Below are 21,153 nucleotides of genomic sequence, written 5' to 3'. Positions count from 1 at the left end.
GGTCCTACAAGGAGACCTGTCCTACACACAGGCGTTGTGGCACTGGGTGCCAGATAGGATCACCATGGGCAGCTGTAGGGGCATGAGACGTCCGTGTACAGTCAGTCAAACTGCATCCTGAAATGCCTCCCTGGGTTTTGGATGTTTGATCCACCTAGTTCTGGGCTTCTGATTTCCAGATGTTATTAATATTGTAGGAAAATAAGATGCAAGGAAGAGCTGCTTTGGGGCACCCAATGTTTCTGGCAAAGCTTGGTTGTGCTAGAACAGAGAACTTTTAAATCGTGCCTCCACCGACAGGGATGTGCCAATAGGTGTGTCTCTGCGTGGGTACACGCAGAAAGGGAAGGGAACAGAAGGCAGAAAACATCTGATGGTGGCATCAAGGATAAGCATGTGCTTATGTTCATGGTGTTGCTCTCATTGCCATGTTCAGCCTCTCAGTCCAACAGTTAAGGAGTAGGCTGTCCCTTCAAGAAAGCTGCCTCTTTGTCCACTTGAGTTAGTTACAAATGAGATAACGTCCAATAGCTGAAGTGCTTAGAAACCTTTAAAATCCCAACATCTTTCTGCTGCCAAATCTCCAGACATTCCTGCGCAATGTAAAATAGTTTATCCCCATTTATTCCTGCTAAGCTCTGGACCTCAATGATAATTTGTGAAAATGAGTTCCACTAATTAATGATCTGAGCATATCAGTGCTCGGATGCAAATGCTTTGTTGCAAATATTAAAATCAAGAGTTGTGCAAGGCCTACTTAAGTATAAAGTCTGTAGGCCACCTAATGTGTTCCTTCTCTACAAAACCCTGAAAACTTGCATGTCGGTTTTCCAGACAACATGGAATGCTGAAAATTTCTGTATTTCTTAACCAAAGTGAGTTGCTATAATTCAGAGTGATTTGTTCAATTGAGTACGTCAGCCCAGTCAAAATATCTCAAGATTTGTACTTTTCAATGTGCTAAAGTACACAAGATTAATAATTATAGTAAGAATCATAAGGCTAAAAGTTGTTTCAATGTGGAAAACGCAGAGAATAAGCAACAAAATATTTCTTTTTTTTTTTCATAAAGAACTCTTGGAAAGTGAATATTTTAACTTCATCTCATCTAGTAAAAAATCTCAGGTAGATGATTGTACCAATAGGAAGAAAAAAGCACTGTGATGGTGCAGATTTCTATACATCATAGAAGAAAATTGCAAACACATACAAAAAGCTTTGGGAAATTTAGATTTTGAGGATTTCAATACAATCTCATCCAGAGCTTCAGGTTTTGATTGAGTGCTAATGGAAGAGAAATGCAAGGGAATATTCCTGCACAATTTCTGTCTCTGTCCCTTCTACAGAAGGCACCACTTGATATTTAGGATCTACTCCTTGGGCATGGGAAAGCCATAATCTGCAGGATGAGCAACCTGGGTCATTGCTATGCAGTTCTTTGGTGCAGCAGAGCTGCTTCTTTTGTACAAATAGAGCAGTGAAGAGTGCTGCATGGTTCCTGTGACTACTTGGGCTCCTGATCAATGTCCAGAAATTCTATATGAGGTTTTTGAGGGAGATGGTGCAGTCACCATCCCTGGAAGTGTTCAAGAGCCGTGGAGATGTGGCACTGAGGGACATGGTCAGTGGGCATGGTGGAGGTGGGTTGGGGTTGGACCTGGTGATCTTCGTGGTCTTTTCCAACCTTAATGAATCTGTGATTCCATGAGATCTGTGGGTTGATTTATTTTCACCAGCAGAGCTTCCTTCCCACAGCCTCCCATCATCACTGCTCAGATCTCCTGCGAAACATAATTATTAACATTGCATAATCCCCCAGCAACATCAGTGCATCAGTTCTGCAGGTAACGAGGAGAAATCCAAGCTGGAAGGAAGCCATCTGTTAAGCTGAGTGACCCTGCAGCTTTATTATTATTATGAAGAGGAGGGCTTGTCTCTGGTTTCTAAAGTAAACACAGGAGGTATCTTGGCAGAGGAGTGTGCAGCAGAGAGCTGGGATTGCTTTCCCAAATTCTTGGCCACTTCCCTCGCTGCATGTCAAAGCGGGAATCTTTGCCTAATAGTGATCACCCCTCTGCGAGGTGATCACTATCTGGCAGCCCGTCTGCATTTCCCCAACCACTTTCAGAAAGAAATCATTAGGGCTGTGCTGCTGTGCAGAGGTCTGCAGGTGCAGGTCCCGGCTGTTGCAGGCTCCTTACCCCAAGCACAGAGGGACAGCAAGGGAAAATAAACCCACTGCTGTGGTCATTGCTCTTCATCCTGCCTCGTATTTCATCCTCTCAGTCGGAGATTTGGGGTTAGCTTTTCCTGCTCTCAGGACATCTCCCTCCCCACCTTCTTTCCTCCAAAGCTCCTGCACGCTTTCTCTCTCAGCCTAGTTTCTCCCCTGACCACCACCAGCCTTCTTTCAGCCAGCCACTGGGTCACCAATCTCACTGAGACCTTCCTAGGCTGGAGAGCAGTTATGCCATTCTGAAGAACATCAAGACACTGCATCTGCTGAGTCACCTGGAGAAGAAGCTCTTTGAAACTTGGCTCCTGGTGTGCGAGCACCAAACTCCTGTAAATTTAGAGAGAGGAAACTAGAAAAGAAAGCTCAGTCCTTCTCTTTGTGGTCATGGTGGTGGCGGGTTGACAGTTGGATCGAGGTCTTTTCCAACCTTAGTGATTCTATGATTCTATGGTCTGGTGCAGCAGTTCTCCAGCCTCATTGTAGGGAATAAGACTGGGTCAGTTGCTTAGTGAGTCAACAGGCTGGAAGAGTTTTTCATTCCAATCACCCTTTTTTGACAGATGGTCTTAGTCCAAAGAAGATGGAAAAGAAAAGCAAGCTTACGAATACATTCACATTCACCTATCTATCAATCAGTCAATCAATCTGTCTATCTATCTATCTGACTTCGCAGAAAAAAATTACAAAACATTGATTTAATGTTAGACTGTTGACACAGACATAGAAAGTTTGGGTGTTTTCCCCAGCAAACCAAGAAAATTAGGCTGCCTTATGATTGAAATGTCCCTGCCTCTTCCACTCATATCAGAATAATTTTGGGAACATAAAGGAGATCCAGTACATCCACTCCAGCAGACATGATTTATCCACAAGCACTGGCAGAGAAGTCAGCACTGCAAAATGAGTTGAATCTTTCTCTTCTTTCTCTGCATAAAGTTTTATTGCTCTTGTTATTCTCGTATTGCTCTGTTGTCAGAGAAGATCTTTGAGAGAGAATTTTTTTCACTCTCAAAGTACATACAAATGCCAGGACATACACTGGCATTTTTCCTGTACCTTTGAGCGACTCATCAGTCTGTGCCTCCTTAATTTTACTGGGATCTAGCTGAAACATGTCAAAGAGACATGAGGATTTTTTCCAATGCAAAACAGTTTCTTTGCAAAAAAAAAAAAAAAAAAATCCAGTTGTTGTTTTACTCCAGAAATTGCCATTAAATTAAAAAAAAAAAAAAAGTTTTATGAGCAATAAAAAAAGAAAAAAAGGTTGAGTCTCATGGCTTCATAGCTAGATACTGCGGAGCCTTGCAAAACTTGTTCTGATCTCTGAACAAGGGTTGACCTTCCTTTATGTTGGGATGTTCCTTATGGCTTTCCCTGTGTGTATTCTTTGTTGTTTAATAACACGTCTTTTGCTGCAGCCTTTCCAAAATAAAAGGAAGGAGAAGTTCAGGAGGTTTCTGCCTTGCAGTGAGTTCAGTTTTTTTTTCCTTAATTTTTCCTTAAAAGACAAATACAGACCTGGAAATCTTTGTTGCATTATTAGAGGAAAGATGTTTTTCCTCCCTGACCAACTCTCATGTCCCTTTCCCATGTATGTCTGAGCCAAGAACCAGATGAATGTTCTCCATAGCCCTAAGTCCACCCAGTGTACAGAGGTGGTCTTCAAAGATGGTGTAAGCTGCATTCATACCTACACTGTGGCTTTGGAACAGCTGATTTTAACATTGATCTGGTTTTGAGCTTGTCGGAGGAATCGAATGAAATGAATCTTGTGATATTTTGCACCAAAGAAGGAGCAGACTCTATGATGAGTTTATGATGGATGGGTGATATGAAAAGAAGCACAACCATAATTTATCATGAAGTAGCTAAATGGAATTTTGATGGATAGCACTAGGAGATTAAAAACTCTTTGGGGCTTGTTATCTTTTTTTTTTTTTTTTTTTTTTTCAGTTCAGTAGTTCAAAATGGAAGCGCCTTTTTGGAAAGTCGAGTGTTTGATCTATTCCCACAGAAATAAAAATATTTCATTAAGCTTTGAGTTTTCGAGTATGTTCAAGATGAAATATTTTTACGCAGTGTAAAACTGTATGCAAAGCAACCCCCCGTAAAACTGTTTTAAGGAAGGTCAGAAGAATATAACTCCCTGAGTGCTCTGGGAATGTGCCAAATTACATAGATTTAAGTCCCATTGATTACAGTGTTAACCTGAAGCACAGACTGTAGGGCTTGTCTAAATCAATGCTTCCTGCATTTTCCTTAACATTTTTTTATGACCAGAACACAAAGTGTGGGATTCATTTGAGTGAGAAAGGAAAAGAAAAAAAAGAAGAGAGAGAGAGAGAGAGTGTAAAAGGAAGGAAAAACAAAGAGGAAGAAAGTTTATGGCTCCGTAAACAGCTGTAAGCAATGTCTCTGGTCGGGTCAGACCGGTCTGAGTTGACAAGGCAGTGTCTCCAATTATATAGCATGCTGTAGCCTGTAAAAATGAAATCAATTTGTTATTTTTCTGGGAGAACATTATAGCGTGAGTTCACACATTTGGTGAGCCTGATGACTCAGATACAGCCAAAGAGGGAACGAGCAGACCTGTGTGTGTGTGTGTGTGTGTGTGTGTGTGCAACAGTGCAAGGGTACGTGTGTGTATTGTGTGATCAAATGCATCTTCAAATGGTGTCCTTGGAGGAAAGAGTGGGAAACGTAGGTAACTCAGTGTGTGATATGAGTGGATGGGACAGTGAAAATCGTGTTGTTCTTGCAGGGTTACCTAACACCAGCACGACAGAGCTTTCCATCCGTGGTTCCCATTTCAAAATGGGCTCCATCACTAAGGAGTTTCAGGATAAAATTCCCCCAAGCACTTAAGCACTTAAGCAATTTAGAAGTCCAAATCCAATCTTCACAAGCATCTGAGGTCTCTGAGCCCAGTCCTCCAAGGTATTTAGCACTGACATAGCCCAGAACAGACCTCAGTTAAGGGGGATGACTGTTAATGAGAGGTTTGAAACCACAACATACAATTTATATTGCTGATCATTTAAAAAAGTTCAGGTTGGGATGCTTTGGGGGGTGGAGGGAGCACTAGGAAGGATAAGACTAGCCACACTCCTAATTATTATTGAAATTCGTAGTGGGAGTCTAAATACCTATTTATACTGTAGACTTTTTTCTAGTATTTGCCTAATATATTGCTTTCTCTCTTCCCTCTGTTCCACTAATTTATCACACCCGCTCCAGAAAATCTGTTTTTTTTTTTTGAATGTAAAACTTGATCCCAGTGCCCAAGATGTATCTGTGCAGGGTAGAAAGAAGCAAACACACACATGCATACATACTTTCCATTTGTCATGAAACCCTGGTAGGGGTTAGGCTGGGAGAAGTCAGAAGTGAGGCAGCAAAGGTGTTTACATGAAACTTTAAATTACTCTTCTTTCATTTGCAAGTAACTGTTGTTCCTCATCCCAGGTAAATTTATCCATCAGCAATATCATTAGATGAGTTCATTGTAACCACGAGATTTACAGCGCTCATAAACTGCAGTGTAGGTGGCAGATTAAAATGTTAAGGCTTATACATCTCTAATACCACGTGCTGCGATCCTGGCAAACCTCACGAGGTAAATGGAGCTGCATGGAGGCAGATCTCAGCAGGGAGACCTCCAGGGAGAAGACCCAGATGGGGAACACGGTGTGGAACCAATATCAGAGTCCTGGAGCCAGGCTTGAAAACATGGTTTGAGGGGCCATTATTCAGCTGGATGGGTTGTTTTTCAGATGACATGTACATCAGAGCAGTTAATTGCCTTGGGTAATTAAAGAGTTCCTAAGACTTTCTGCAAGGAACCGGGTTGTTAATGCTCGTATTCTCTCCTGTTCCCTTCTATTGTGTAGATCCTAAGGGAAGACAAAGTCAAAGCAACATCTCTTGCACTCGGAGTGGAAGGTGCTGAGTGTTGTGGTGTGCCTTAGTTCCTGTGGGAATTTACTGTCCCGGCCAAACCTCAACTCAAATAATTACACACAGCTTTCTTAGCATCCACGTGAAGTTGCCGTTGAGCCTGCTGTTCTCCAAATCTAGACCCAAACTGTTGGATCTAGATTTGGAAAAAGCTGTCGCGTTCACATTAGAGAAAGCTGCCACCTGCCACCAGGCAAAGACTTCCCTCGGTGTCCTCCTAGCAGCCCGCAGGCACTTCTGAGGTTCAGCGAAAATGGGTGAGATTCCTGCTCTCTCACTCCAGCTAAACACAAGACGTCTAATTTATGCTCATCACCCAAGCTTTTCCCCAGCCAGTGCTGCCTCCTGGGCATCTCTGTGATTCAGCCCACCTATCTGAGGCACCTATCTTAGGATGGGCCCAATTGCCCTCTGGAGGTGCTGATCTCGCTCCATGGACTGGAGGAGACTGCTAACTTGGCTGAGATGCCTAACAATGTTTAATGGTCAAAGTCGGGTGAGATGAGTCCCACGCTCAGAGATCCTCTGATGAAAGGTGCTAGAGAAATACAGTGCTGCATCATCATCACCATCATTATTATTAATGCAGAGTAAAGGTGAGGGAATTATTCATGGGAGAAAAGTTACCTCCATGCCTGTATATTTACAGGATCAGACCCAGCTACACAATTATGTACATACTTTCAGGGCTAGAACAGAAAAAATAATTAAATATAGTACCAGTCCTCTCCTTTAAGATGAAAGAAGAGGCATTGTAACAACAGAATGGATAAGAACAGTTAACCCAGTAGTTTTCAGTCTTTTTCTTTCCAGATCAGAAAAAAATATCCGGAAGTTCAGGCTCCTGCACAGTGAACATGAGCTAACAACAGGCTTAGGTTTCTTCGTTCTTTCTGTGGACCTTTTAGGAATACTCTGTAAATACGAAAATGCTCAGAGACCAGAAGGTGAATACACCACTGCAATCACCATTACAGACATTCATAAATCACTTCATTCATCTTTGTTAAGGTAGCTTTCAATTTTTCAAATTTTAAACTGAAATATCTTCAACGAAAGCAAATTAAAATTTGTGAATTTAACATGTGAATTTAAAAATTCACATGTTAAATTGCTTGGATCTGGAGCAGTTTTCATGCCTAGAAGGAGATCAAGTACATCCAGGAGGGAAAGTAGTTAGCAGAATGATTTCTTTTTCCATTTAACACGATTGGCTTGGGTATGCTCCCTTCCCTTTCTTTCTTCATTTTTTCTTTGGAAAACTAGTGGTTTTCTGTGAAAATGAAGGCAGGTCTATTAATTTTTTCTGTTTGTCCACCCACCTGCATCTTTGATCTGGTGATTCAAGTCTACAGAAGTGTTTCATAGAGCCTGGAAACTGGTGTATACTATAGAAGTGGAAAGAAAGAAATGATATGTCTATCTACCTCTCCTACACCTGGTCCCTATCTCTGGTTGAAATGCTCTTGGGTACCTTACCAGCTTCCATCTGTGCATGTTGGATAGACACCATAGCTCTTCCGTATGCATGCCAGCCCTGTAAGGCACCCTGTCTTTGTGGGAACTGAATCAAGGTTAACGTATCTTGAACATCCAGGTGCCATTGGCCTTTCAGAGCAGCCTCCATTTTTTGGAAACTTCAGAGTCTCCTAGTATCTATGTCCTCCCCAGCATATTTTTAGCATCTTCAGATGTTCACGTGTCTTGACCTTAGCATCCTGTAGGGGATGACGGTTAGGGCACCACTGGGGGCCCAGTTTGGGTGCTGTAGGATGGAGTAAGAGCTGTGCCCACTCATCACCTGCAAGCAGCTTTTCTGTGAGCTCTTCTTGCCTAGTAGCAGGAGATGTGAGGCAATGCTAGGTTTTCCTTATAGCTTGACAGGTCCTATGGAGACTTCTCCAGCCACCTTTCTCATTTCAATCTTTTAATCTCATGATGCTGAGAGTGTATTTTGGATAGACAGCTCTGTGGCACTGCAGGGAGTTATCAAAAATGAGGGAAAAAGGAAAAGAGAGTGAGGTGAACCTCTGGAAATCGGAATGGATTGTGAGAGAGGATTTGGAGAAGTTGTGTCATCCTCCTTCTAGGGGAGCCCATGCAAAGGGAACAGAGTGGGAGAAGACATAGTGTATCTGGACGTGAGCATAAATTCCCTCTAGTATAAGCAGATGGACGTCCTTTGACTTAACTTCTGCTGCCACCGTGCATCTGTATAAGACAAAAGAACCTGTGTAACTGCTACTGCTCAGTTTTCAGTATTCAGTGGGGACTTAAGTGCTTTCTGGTCCTTATGCTGGGTCGCTGCAGAGACGTTACACTCTTGCTTCAACTGAGGCAGTTACTTTACCTGTGTCAGGGATCTCAGAAGGACATCCGCTCTCAGCAGCACTTGGAGCCAGCAAAAGGCCTCTCCAAGATGAATAGCAAAACAGAGCCTCTACAGAGTTCAAGAATAACAGAATTCAGGAAGAGGCAAGTAGGTGTATGTGCCTCTACATGCTGCCCCTGATGCGTCAAGGACTTTTGACAGCCAACACTGAGAAGGTAGTGACCTTGAAAAGTTGGTAGAGTGGTGCTGTACAGCAAGGTCATCCAGAACTGAAGCCTTCTCTTTTTTTTTTTTTTTATTCTGAAGAACCTATGAGAATATATTTCCTGCATATTTCTTCCTCATAAACCGACTGAGGTGTCCATTCCAAGAGGGAGAGTACATGTAATTTATTAAGAAGGTGGCCAGGTACTTATCTACAACCACTCTGCTGAAGGAGCAGATAGATTGAGATAAGGGAAATGAAGAGCTCTCTATGTGTGTTGGCAAAAAAATGCTCACTGGAGGTTGAATTAAACACTTCAGGGCATGCAAGGCTTAAAGATAAGCCAAGAACTTTGGCTGTGGACTTACAGAATAGTGTTTTCATGGCTCCTCCTGAGATAATGGCAAGAAAAAGCTAATTGGTTTGTAAAAAAATGGCTCTTTGACCCTTTTCCCTGGGTCAAATTTGAGCAGTACCTGTAAGGGGAATAAGCATTTTTGTAAACTTGAGTGCTTCATGAGTTCTCCAGTGAAAAAGAAGATGTTGGTGTCAATGCATCCAGAAAAAGCTGTTGCTTAAAAAATTTGAAGATGATGACTGGTTAGACCACAGTGTTCACCACTTGGCCCATTTCTTGACACCAGATTTTCAAAATCACCATCTTGCAGAAGACAGCATTGAAACAGATGGTAGGAGAGCGGGAAATGCAAAGAAAACAGATTTGATCATTGGAAACAGTCAGGAGAATGAAAGATGGGAGCTACCAGAAAGTTGAGTAACACTGAAATGAGATTATGATCTTTATAGTCTTTCCAAGTCTTTTCTAATGGTTTTGGTCATTGTTTTTCAGGTGTTGGTGTTGGTAGGTTTTGTTTGTTTGCTTGGGATGGGCGGGGTTGGAAGGTTCGTAAGGTTCATATCTTGTGATCAATCTCCTGAAGATGAATTGACCTTAGAGAGAGGGATAAAGTGTTTACATCTGGATTCTGGTAGCAAATTAGAGACAAAAAGAGGGTGCCCTAATTGATGTTATCACACTCCAGAGTCTGTAAGCAAGAAAGGAAAAGGACTGTACCTCTCTGTGTTTAGCAGCAGAGGCACTGTACATGGAGGGATGTTGAGATTCCACCCTGTAGCTCTGACTGAAAGTCAGGTGACTGTGCACTCCAAATTTACATTCACTGTCTCAGTGCCTGATGACGCCTTGAGAACAAGACTCTTGCATGAGATTGTCTTTTGCAGATTAAACTTTCCAGACTGTAACACAGATCAAAGTAAGGTGTGACTGTTTCCCTGTTGCATTGAGAAGGGAGCAGTGTGAAAAGCAATTAAAAGTATTTCTACCTGTTTTTAATTTTTATCTTAGATGATCTTCCCAACAATGGAAACGAATAGTTGAGGGCATCAACCTGTAAACTCCTATTCCTATGATGGATGTTTTCACTGTACCACTGTGGTAACCTCTAAAAGACACAGAGAGAGGCATGAGTTTGGCTGTTCACATAAATTGAAGTTTAACTGGTATCCTAAAGTTTTATCTAGGTTCTGTTGAAATGGCTGAAGTAAGTCCTAGCTTCACCACATGGCATACCGAGCCTACAGCAGGTTGATTCTACCTCAGTGAATACTTTGTTAGGAAAGCTTTGGGATGTATGCTGGTGACTTTATTTGATGTGGGAACAAGCTCTGTAAATATTTTAACTCAAGTTAGCTTTAGGCACTGGAAGTAGCCATCCTAGACTCTCACTATAGTCAGTGGAGGAACTATTCTCTGAAGGATGACTCAGAGCAACTGTTGGTGCTCTTCTCTGGAGGCTGGAGACTTCAGTGAAAGCACCTACTTCTCCCCTCTGTTTATAGAGATAAGGGCCATCTAACTTTGGAGGTCAAAGTATTCTAAGTTGGCTTCTGGGAATAGCTCCTATCTCCCATGTATTTGGGGGCTGAATAGATTTGGAGCTGGAGATGTGGCACCCTAAGTCTCTGTATGCCCAGCAAGGCCACAGAGGCAACACCCTAAGCAAGTCCCCTCCAGTGAGAAGCAGTGTTTCAAAAGGTGTCTTTAGTCCATCAACTGCGATCCAGTGTTCTGTTTATAGCTTAACAATTAAATTAAAAGTCCACTGTGAAGTCAAAGTGAAAACACCCTTTGATTTGGCATGGGATCCATTCACAGGTGCTTTTCTACCACTAGTTTTTCCCTGAATTAATCAAAAGCTCAAGAAAACCCGCATCAGGACACACAGATAAGGAAAACAAGTTAGCAGGGTCCTTTCCTTGGCTTTCTCCTGTGGGCTCCTGCTGGAATTCACCTCCCTCCTACAGCTTAGGTCTTTGCTCAGACTTCAGCACAGCACTTACCCTTCCTTGGTGGGAAATGTTAAGAAACTTAGCTGTACCTATTGTCAGATGTAATGGCATGATTCATCTGGAGACTTCTGCAGTGCAGACACATCCCGCTCAACCTCTCACCCAAGGTTTATTCTCTCTAGTCTAGCCAATGCAGTCAATGGAGGCAAGGCCATGATTCACCTCATCCTAAGCAGATGTCTAAAATGGGGCAGATGACTCGTGCCCTAGAAACGCCTGTTTCTCTCCTCTGACTGATTACAAAAGCAGCTTGGGGTGTGTAGATCAGCTGGAGACATAAGAAGATGAGATGAGCACAGCTCCCAGTCAGTGTGAGCTACCTGCCTTCTTCTCATTGGGAAGAGACAGGCACTTTTGGAGGGCAGTCCATAGTTGCCTCATCTTCTCTCCCTGGAGCAGGAAGAATTGTTCTTTAATATTAGGTGAGATGAATCTTCAACTGAAACCACAGCCGAGGCGGAAAGAGGCACCTGAGTTTTGGAAATCAGCTGAAAAATGTTCCCTTTCACAGGCACCTTTTACCTTGTCCATCTAAAGTTCATTTACTTGACAGTGCTAGAGCAAAGGAGAGTGGAGACATATCCCTGAGTGCCTGTTGATAATTCAAACACACCAAGCTGTTCCCGAATGAAAACCACATAGCAAAAAAAAAAAATGAATGTAAACAGAAATACACACTGCCCAGGCAGGTTTCTGTTTGTCATTAATTCTGAGCAGAAAAGCCAATCGAGACATTTAATTAGAAGAATAGGAAATTATACTCTAAAAATCCCTTCAGTTTTAGTAATCAAGGTTATTATTAGAAGCACCAGTAAAAACACTTAAAAAATTTATCCAATTAGCTGCATATCTGCTGATCTCTCTGCATAGCTGACTTGTTTGTCTCTAAGGCTTCAACCAACATAATGGTTCGTGGACACTCCTTTCAGAAGACTTCCATTTGTCTCAGCACAGATTCTGCACTCCAATTGTTGTGGTTTTTAATTTTACTCTGCTCATTTTAACCGGAGCAATTCACAGACTGATGGTCAAAGCAGGTTTTGCATATCCTCGTGACAGCACCACAAACCTGGGTTTTATGAAAATACAGCCCTGGTTTTGAAAACTCCCAGATTAAAATTGGTGTGTGAGCAAAGTGAAAATCTGCTAAACTAATAACTGGAGGGACACTGGCAGACTTTTAGTACTTTATTTTTTAAGCACTTCAAACTGATAAAGCCTTGCAAAGGACATGCCTGCACCAAGCAAGTGTGGAAATATTTTACTAAAGAGGAGAAACTCTTTTCCAGAATGTACTTTCAGAGAGGTTACCAATGGAGCCATGGCTCCAAACTTCCATGCACCCTTGCACTAATGTTTGTAGTAACATGAGCCCAGTGTTTCACACAGGAGAACAGCCTTGATGTTGGAGCAGCATTAAGTTCAGTTGGGTTTTTAGAAGCTCTCAAGGTCCAATCTGCTCAAATCTTTATAATCAGTTTCAGAAGTTACCTGGTAAGGTTCAAACACAAAGGGCACGTTGATTAATTGTGTGGTGTTTGTCAGTTTTTGGTGCTTTTCCAAAGTCTTAGAGCACAGTGTCTTCTACTGTTGGTGTTATTACCTTGTGTAGCTCTGGAAGTGCTTTTGATTCCCTGAGCTTCCTTGGATGCAAAGATTTCTGATAAAAACTGCCTGCACTAGTGCAAGTATGCTTGGCTTCCGAAGAAAGAAATGTGGCTTAACCTCTGTCTGCAAATGGAACTGACTGCATGAGGTGAGCATCTTTGGGAAGAGGCACAATGATGAGACGATGAAGGAAAGGGAAGAAAGATATTAAGGGTAGAGTTGCTCGCTTGTTGGTCCTCTAGGAAACTTGAGGAGAGAGATAATGATGTTATTTTGGAGAGAGATGGCAGTGGAAAGGATACTTTCTGGAGAGCAGAGTGCACAGAGGAACTGAAAATGTTGATTTTCTGTCCCCATTCCTGGAAATCAAATACAAAGCTGAATGCCAGACTGACATCATCTCTTTTGCGTGTGTTTCTTTCCAGGTCCTTGGCAATTGGTCACCAGTATTCCTCCCTGGGGACTCAACCCATCCTCTGTGGGAGCATCCCAGGACTGGTCCCCAAACAGCTGCGCTTCTGTCGGAACTATGTGGAGATCATGCCCAGCGTAGCAGAAGGGGTGAAGATTGGGATCCAAGAGTGCCAACACCAATTTCGAGGGAGGAGGTGGAACTGCACAACTGTCAATGACAGCTTAGCCATCTTTGGACCCGTGCTAGACAAAGGTGAGCCCTGTGATACGTGTTTGGTGAAGGCAAGGTCCATGGTGGAGTAGCTTCAAAGGTTTTGATAAACCCACTGTGAACTTGTTTCTGTGAGATAAAATTCCATGTAAAATGGGCTGGTAGAGATAGGACAGAATTTCAAAAAAGGAGACAAAAATCTGTGGGCCCAGGACTGTATCCAAGCTTTTCAAACCTAATGCAGAGGCACTTTAGGTAGAGACAAGAAGAAATTTAAACATTCTCATAGGGGTGACAAGTAAATCTATGGCTTCCAAGTGTAAGGTGATGGGCTGCAGGGCAGTGTCTGAATGCTGACATGGTTGGGGATGATTCCTAGGGGCTGGACTTTTTAGACATCATCATTGTTGATGCCATAGTGGGATACAATGAAGAACAAAGGCCTGAGGAACTCATCCTCAGTTAATGGTATTATTTTCACTGGGTTATGAATATGGCAAATTAAAACAAATTCTGACCCAGGGCATTCAAAATCTTGGGGCAAAACATATCTAATAGTTCCCATTTATACCAACGTTTTGTTCCCAGTTGTTGAACACAGTGATGTTCGAGTGCTTGGCTGACTCTTGCTACTCTCTGTTCTTTTCTCCTATAAGTGAGCAGGGACCTATTTTAGCTCACAAGAATTGTTTTATCCTTCTTTGCCCTTGTAGTGTGCCTTCAAACTCCAGTCTGGGCCTACATTTAATAGCATACCAGAGAGCACTACAGCAGCCAGCAGAGAACCGAGCTGTGGTCAGTATAGCAGGGCTTCCATCAACCCTAACAGGCTACACACAGCCAATGGGTGGATACCATTACCCCATTAAAGCTGGGACACCGTGCTAACACCAGTGCCACCATTCAGGTTTATCACAGAGGGATCAGCCCCAAACAATTACACTTGTAGGAGCTGCAGTGGGGTGCACTTAAGCCCATATCAAGATGTCATATCACAATGTTTGGCATAGAATTAAAGCAACTGTTCCAGGAACATCACTTCTGAGTGACTACAGCATTTGAATTAGGTCTGCATAGCAAAATATTTTCTCATAGGCACAAGCCCAGGGTGACTTTCCCGAAAGCATACACTGAGCACAGGGATTAAGTGAGACAGATAACCTAACACCTTTGTCTTGTCTGGATGTCATAGAATCATAGAACGGCTTGGGTTGGAAGGGACCTGAAAGATCATCAAGTTCCCCCCCTGCCATGGGCTGGTTGCCCCCGACCAGCTCAGGCTGCCCAGGCCCCATCCAACCTGGCCTTGAGCACCCCCAGGGATGGGGCACCCACATGCCCTCTGGGCAGCAGTGCCAGGGCCTCACAGCCTCTGAGTAAAGAATTTCTTCCTAGCATCTGACCTAAATTTCCCCCCTTTTGGTTTAAAGACAACTGTCCTATCACTATCAGACCATGTAAAAAGTTGCCCCCCCTCCAGCTTGTAAGCTCCCTTCAATACTGAAGGGCACAATGAGGTCTCCCCAGAGCTTTCTCTTCTCCAAGCTGAACAAGCCCAACTCAAGGAGATGTGGAGCATCTTGGGTGAGATGCCTGATGTTCTTCTGTAGGAATGATAGCAGGAGAGAAGCAATCTTCACCTTCTCGCTGACCGAAGGGGCCCCGATCCCACAAGCCTTATCTCACAGCTGCGTCGGCATGAAGGGTCTGTCCCTGCTCCAGTCTGCAGGCTTTCAGTAACCAGGCGCAGCGAGGGAAAGGAGGCTGGGACGATTTCATAACTGAAGAATGTTGTTCCTTGAGGGAGAATCAAACCACCCTTCAGTTTTACTTCACCTACAGCAGGAGGGGGGAGAAAAAACAGCTCAGTCACATTCTTGTGCGGCAGATCCCCCAGGGTAGGAACATATTTGAGCTCCTACACAGAAAGAGAGAAGGAGAAACAGAGAGAAAGAAAGAAAGAAAGCAAAACTCTGTTTTGTGGCTGGAATTTTAAGTCACTCGAGATCCAACTTCAGCTCCTCATCACATGCACTAACATAGTCACTAAAGCAACTCCACGACTATCTGGACTTCTTTGATTGCAAAGGATTGATTTTAATGCCTTCAGGAAACACTTCCTAGGCCCCAGTCTCTCCGGGGCTGGCTCGCTGTCTGAGCTGCCCTTGCTGCTTTGCTATCTCATTGCTAATTCAGGGCTAGCCTTGAGCTGTGATTCAGCAGTGCCAAACTGTCACCAGACCGCTCCCCTTAAGAGCCATATTCTGATCTGAAACCAAACTCTTTTTCCCCATGAGCCTGTTTGTGGGAAGAAATCCCATCTGTTTTAGCTCCAACTATATGTAGGTAACTATACATATATTGTATATGTAGTATATATATGTACATTTAGCACATCAATAGCCAGGATGAACGAATCACGTATTAAACCACAACGGTATTCATGAGCACATCTACAAGGGAACAATGATGCTCAGAGAATCCAGACCAGCCTCTGTTTGAAGACAACACCCAACAGTTTTGGCCCCATGGCCTTCTAGCTCAAGCCATATCAGAAGCAGAAGCCCCACAACCCATCCAGCCATCCACTCCCTTGGTTTTGCCTGCCCCTGGCTGTGGAATAGATGTTCTTTATTCAAAGGGAACAGTGCTGTCTTCACTGTGCTGTGGTGCCTGCATGGGGAAAGAGACAGGCATTAGCAGGAGGTAATGTTGCTGTGGGGCTGTTGGAAGAGAGTTCTTCTCCTTCATTTGGTTTTGCACAAAAGCAGCTGTGCAGCTTTGGGGAGAAAATTTCAGATCGATATCACCATTGGGTCTTCCTTCTAAATTGATAGGAAATGGGTTTTTCAGGTATCCTACATTGTTGGGAATGCAGGGAACAGGACACCCTTATAGGAAAAGAAGCAAGTCTGATCTCCTTGCTAAACCTACCTAGCTGTCCATCAGTCGTGTTAAGCTGCTCCAGTTTCTAACCTCCCCAAAGATCAAATCTCACCTACTGTGGAAAGAGCAATACCCTTCACTTGAGCTTTTCTAATAGAGCGGGTTCTAGAGGAAAAAATCTGTTCTCATTTGTTTCTGTGGGACTCATAATATTTTTTCATGTGTACGGTGTGAAGCAGTGAAGCAGACTATGGATATAGCCATGCGGCGTTGAGAAACCATGCCAGCCACAGCTAGTGCCCAGCTACTTCCCTGAGAGGCTGGGCTGTTTGTGAGGCAGTTTCCATAGCTTTCAGCTTCCAAAGGATCAAGGAAAGATGTTTAAGTTGTCTTAAGAAATACGCAGGATAAAGCTTTGGAGGATGTCGTGGAGGGACACGCCTTCACCAACAACAGAAAGTGAACTGTGCAACCCAGCAGGCGTTTTCCATCTCAGGCTTAAGCGACTATTGGGAGTGGTGTCACTTGACCTGTTTTTAACATTTAGGGACTGAAGACACTGTTTATGGTTAGGTTGCGGTGCATTTTCTCCCCTCTAAGCACAGTGCAAGCTCTCTTTGAAACTCCTCTGGGCAGAAATATGAACCAATCTGGAGAGAAGGAACACAATAAAAGCTTCTCGTGGCCTTGTCTCTGTAAAGGACCTCAGCACATAATTAAGTCAAAATAAAAGTTTCCTCTGTCTCCTCCCCCTTTCAATAAAAGTAAATTGCCTCAAACTATTTAAGCCCCTCAGTTGGTTTAAATTTAAAAAGGGAGCCCTTGTCTATCTATTTCTTTCACTCACTCCCACCTCCTTCTGCTAAAGACTGGCTGGGGCTCTAAACCTGCCAGCTGGGCTGAGAAATGGTTAATAGTTATTGTGGAGGAGCAGCTTTTAATGAACTATTGAAGAATGATACATTGATGGAGTAATGGGAGTTTAAGTCGCTCTGTAATGAAACAGGTTCTCAGCGCGGACCCATTGTGGTGTAAATATGGCACGTCTCTCCCACTGTTTGGTCAGGGCTAAATAGCAAAGGCCAGAGGGGGGTCAGCTTATGGGGTCTTCGCTTTAGTTAATCAATCTGATTGGATTAGGGTCACTGCGATCCCTAATAATGTCAAAGGTTACGCCAAACTGGATTAAATGCTTTGTTGGGGAGGGCTCAGATTCTTTCAGCTTTCACCGATGGGGCTTGTTTATTAGAGTTTAACACTCGTGCAACCTTTGGAAGTCGCTCCATCTCCTTTTTGTACATCAGGGCGTTTGCTGGCATGCAATGGGGCTTGGACGAGCCGGGGCGGGTGGCTTTGTCAAGCATCTGCACCCGTCGGATGTGTCCTCTGAGGACATATATCAAATTCCCCGCTGGACAAATGAGAGCCTAATGGGTGACGCGGAGGCTCAGGGGCATAAATTCATTCCGGAAATAATTGTTGGCCGTTGCCCCTGCTAGAATGGAAATGACCAAAGCCACAAATGGAAATGACCAAAGCCACAAAAACGATGGAGTGACCCATTCTTCATGGCAAAGAGATGCTCTTTCTGGTACAGCTCCACTCTGTGCAGTTACCAGGATGGCTATGGTGTGGAATACGGCATATTTGAGACCATACCATTGCTTCAGCTGGGTAGACATCTTGCTTTCCAGCACAAATCAAGGTGGGATGGCATGTCATCCACGGCAACCACGATTCCTAAAATCATGATTTTCCCACAGAGGACACTGTCCTATAGACAGCAGAGCATCCTTCAGAAATTGATTCCAAATCGTTTCCTTGATGGCCACCTGGCAAAGGAAAGGGGCAGCAATAATAGTATGTTACTGATACAGATATGAAATCACTGGATCTCAGATGCCTCTGTCCTCCTCCCATTACTTCCTTTCCTGCAGTAGTGTTGATGTTTAAGGCTTGTCAGGACTGCCAGTTTATCCAGATTTCTTGCACGATGCGTGCTGGAGCATTTCACCCCAAGACTTCCGGAATGAACCCGAAATCTGAATTTGACTAGGACATCTCTTCCCAAAAGTTGCCTTATCTCAGCATACCACCAAGAGATAGAGGATCTAGCACTCCTTTTAGTAGTCTCGATGCTGCACTGCTCTGGCATTGACAATCACCCACTGTGTTTGTCTCTCCTAGATTCAGGACAACCCTTCTAGAGCAAAGCATTGTCTTTGCTACTTACTCTAAACACGTTGCTTGGGAGAACTTCTGACATTGCTCTCTACCACAGGAAATTCAAAAGCCGAAGCCGAGGCCTGCAGAACAGCATGGGTCAGCAAAATTTTGGGTGCACCATGTCAGACAGCGAGACAGGTCATGGGAGTTTCATCTGATGCTGGGGTCCTCCGGGCCATGATTCATCTGATGTCTTGTAGACATCTGGGATGAAACTATTCACACCCTGATGTTTCTGCATCACTGCACCAACCCAGGATGGGAAACCAGGGAGACCGGCTCTTTGGTGGGAAGGCTCCTGCCCCCAGGGATCACATGAGGGGCAGAAAAGGCAATCACCTAGCTTGGAGATACGGGATTCAGGTGACAGCTGGTATTGTATGGGATGCAGGGCATTGTTTGAAGCTAGACTTAATTTGGATTCTGGATCTTCTGGAAATAAGCCCTGTGTCTCTCTCAAGAAAGCCATGACATAGCTCACCCTGTGCCTAGCAAAGCCCATTTGAGCTTTTCCCCAGGCTCAGCAGGAATGGAGCAAGACTCTTAAATTAGTTATAATAGCTGGGAGACACAAGTCTCCTTTCTTTTTTTTTTCTTGTGTCGTAACAATACTGCTCCACGGGCTCTCAGATAGTGCTGATAGTCACCCCAGGCTCCCTCTGTAGCTAGTGGAGAGCAATCACTATCTCCGGAGAGCAATTCTTCTGACCTATCTGAGACACCTATCTCAGGATAACATGAATCATACCAAGATGTTTATTCCTCTCCACTGACTATAGAGGGAGCCTAGGGCTACAGGCTCAGTCTTCCATGTGTACTTCTTGGAGGCCCACTTGGGGGGCAGAAGGTTCCCACCCCCGTCTCTCTCCTGTTGGAAAGCGGTCCTGCCACGCAGCCCCTGTTGGAGAGGCCACTTTAGTAACGTTAGAACATGGCACTGGAAAGGATCTCCTGGACCACCGAATACAGGCAATCCCTTGCTATTTCAGGCATAATCCCATCTCATAATGTCTTGCGTGATTTAAAATTAAGATGTTTAGCAGACCTCATCATATTTTCCTGATGGCATTCTGGCATCTCTGTTGTCTCCGTGCCAAATGCTTCCCCCCCTTTCCCTGCTCTAGATCAGACTTCTTCACTGCTGCAATAAAGTAAGGCATGAGCAGAAAGCCACAAGATACTGATCCATCCAGGAGGTTAGTTACATGTAGGAGGTACTCTCTGCTCTCTCATGAAACTCTTCCCAAGAGGATCTGATTTCCAACCACACCCTGTCTACCTCTCCGCTAATGGCAATTTGGGCAGCTGCCCCGGTATCAACAACGGAGATCTACAAACTCTACCCTGTAACTATGGGGAAGGAAACTGGAAGGATCAGGATTGAAAATGTGACTATGCAAGCTCCGCTCAGCCATCAAGATGCATAAATACTGCAGGCCAGAGATTTGCCAGTGCTGCTGAGAAACAGACTGGCAGCTCCTGGCTCAGGACAGAAGCATTGGTTTTGTTTTGTGTCAGTGTAAGCTGAGCGTGGAGCTGGGGATTACTTTGGGATATGAGACAGCAACAACCATATTGCAGCCAGTATATTATATCTATATTATATAAGCCAGTGTACTGTGTGTATTACGTAAGTCAGTAAATCACAGCACTGCCTGAGTCCACGTTCCAGCTCACAAGTGCAAAGAAGCTCATATCTATGGGTGCAGCATTTCTGTGCTGACTTTTACCTGCCTAACTCAGCACCAGGGAGGAAACGCAGTTTGAGGAGTTCTATATGAGCTGTAGTTACCTCTCTGGTTTGCAGCCCACATCAGTATTGGGAGATTGCACGGAGCCTTGGCAAGAACAACGTTGCAAACAAATGCTGAGGGCAATTGCCACTGTGTTAGTCCTTCAGCCCTTGGGAGCAGGGTACCAATGGGCAGCACTCTGGTACGCATACCCTCTGGTATTGGAGAAGCATGCCCAGGGAGGTGGTGAAGTCACTGTTCCTGGAGGTGTTCAGGAAACATGGAGATGTGGCACTGAGGGACGTGGTCAGTGGGCACGGTGGTGGTAGGTTGGGTTTGGACAAAATTATCTTAGTGGTCTTCTCCAATCTTAATGATTCTGTGATTCTATTCTGTGATGGGATAGCACCCAGAGTATTATTGTTAGCATCGTATCTGGTTGCACTTGGCTCTCCAGTCCCAAGGAGAGCAACTGAGCCAGCTGGAGGCTGCCTGTGCCCCGTGTTGGGTGGGCTCAGGTGTAGACTGGGATTCTTTGCAGGAGGTCGTGCCCTGCTCACCCTTCCACCTGGAATAAAGACCTGGCTCTTGTACCTCTGCAGAACCCTCTGCAGAGGAGACAGCCCATGCAAAGAGCTGCTTTCTGCAGCCAACCCCCTGGCAGAAGCTTAAACCCGAGAGAGCAGCGATGGTGAAAAGGAAACGGCAGCAGCGCCAGGAGCTGATCCTGTTTGTTTGCTGCGCTTCCTCCTACCTCCCACTTCACCAGGCTTCAGCTGTCAGCCCCGACATGGAGAATTTTCTGGCGACTAAAACACGAGACTGGGGATCAGGGAGGGGAACGGGAACAAGACAGCCCATGGCTACAAAACCGGTGCTGTCTCTCCCGGCGGCGGGAGGCACTGGAAACTTCTGCCTCCGGCAGCACGCACAATGAGATGGGCTGGCAGTTATAGATTTATTTCCTTCCCCCCC

General features: G+C 44.3%; 1 protein-coding gene across 1 annotated transcript in view; it reads left to right on the top strand.

The window, feature by feature from the left end:
• WNT3A (Wnt family member 3A) overlaps nt 12,852-21,153 on the top strand; it is a 41,425-nt gene continuing 33,123 nt past the window's right edge. Inside the window, exons 1-2 of the mRNA XM_021389091.1 lie at nt 12,852-12,856; nt 13,134-13,375. Of these exons, the coding sequence (XP_021244766.1) occupies nt 12,852-12,856; nt 13,134-13,375 (247 nt within the window). The remainder of the gene's footprint in view (nt 12,857-13,133; nt 13,376-21,153) is intronic.

This window comes from Numida meleagris, chromosome 2, assembly GCF_002078875.1.
Source record: "Numida meleagris isolate 19003 breed g44 Domestic line chromosome 2, NumMel1.0, whole genome shotgun sequence".
NCBI lineage: Eukaryota > Metazoa > Chordata > Aves > Galliformes > Numididae > Numida > Numida meleagris.
The sequence above is the reverse complement of the archived record's forward strand: the minus strand, read 5'-3'. Positions and strand labels throughout refer to the sequence as shown.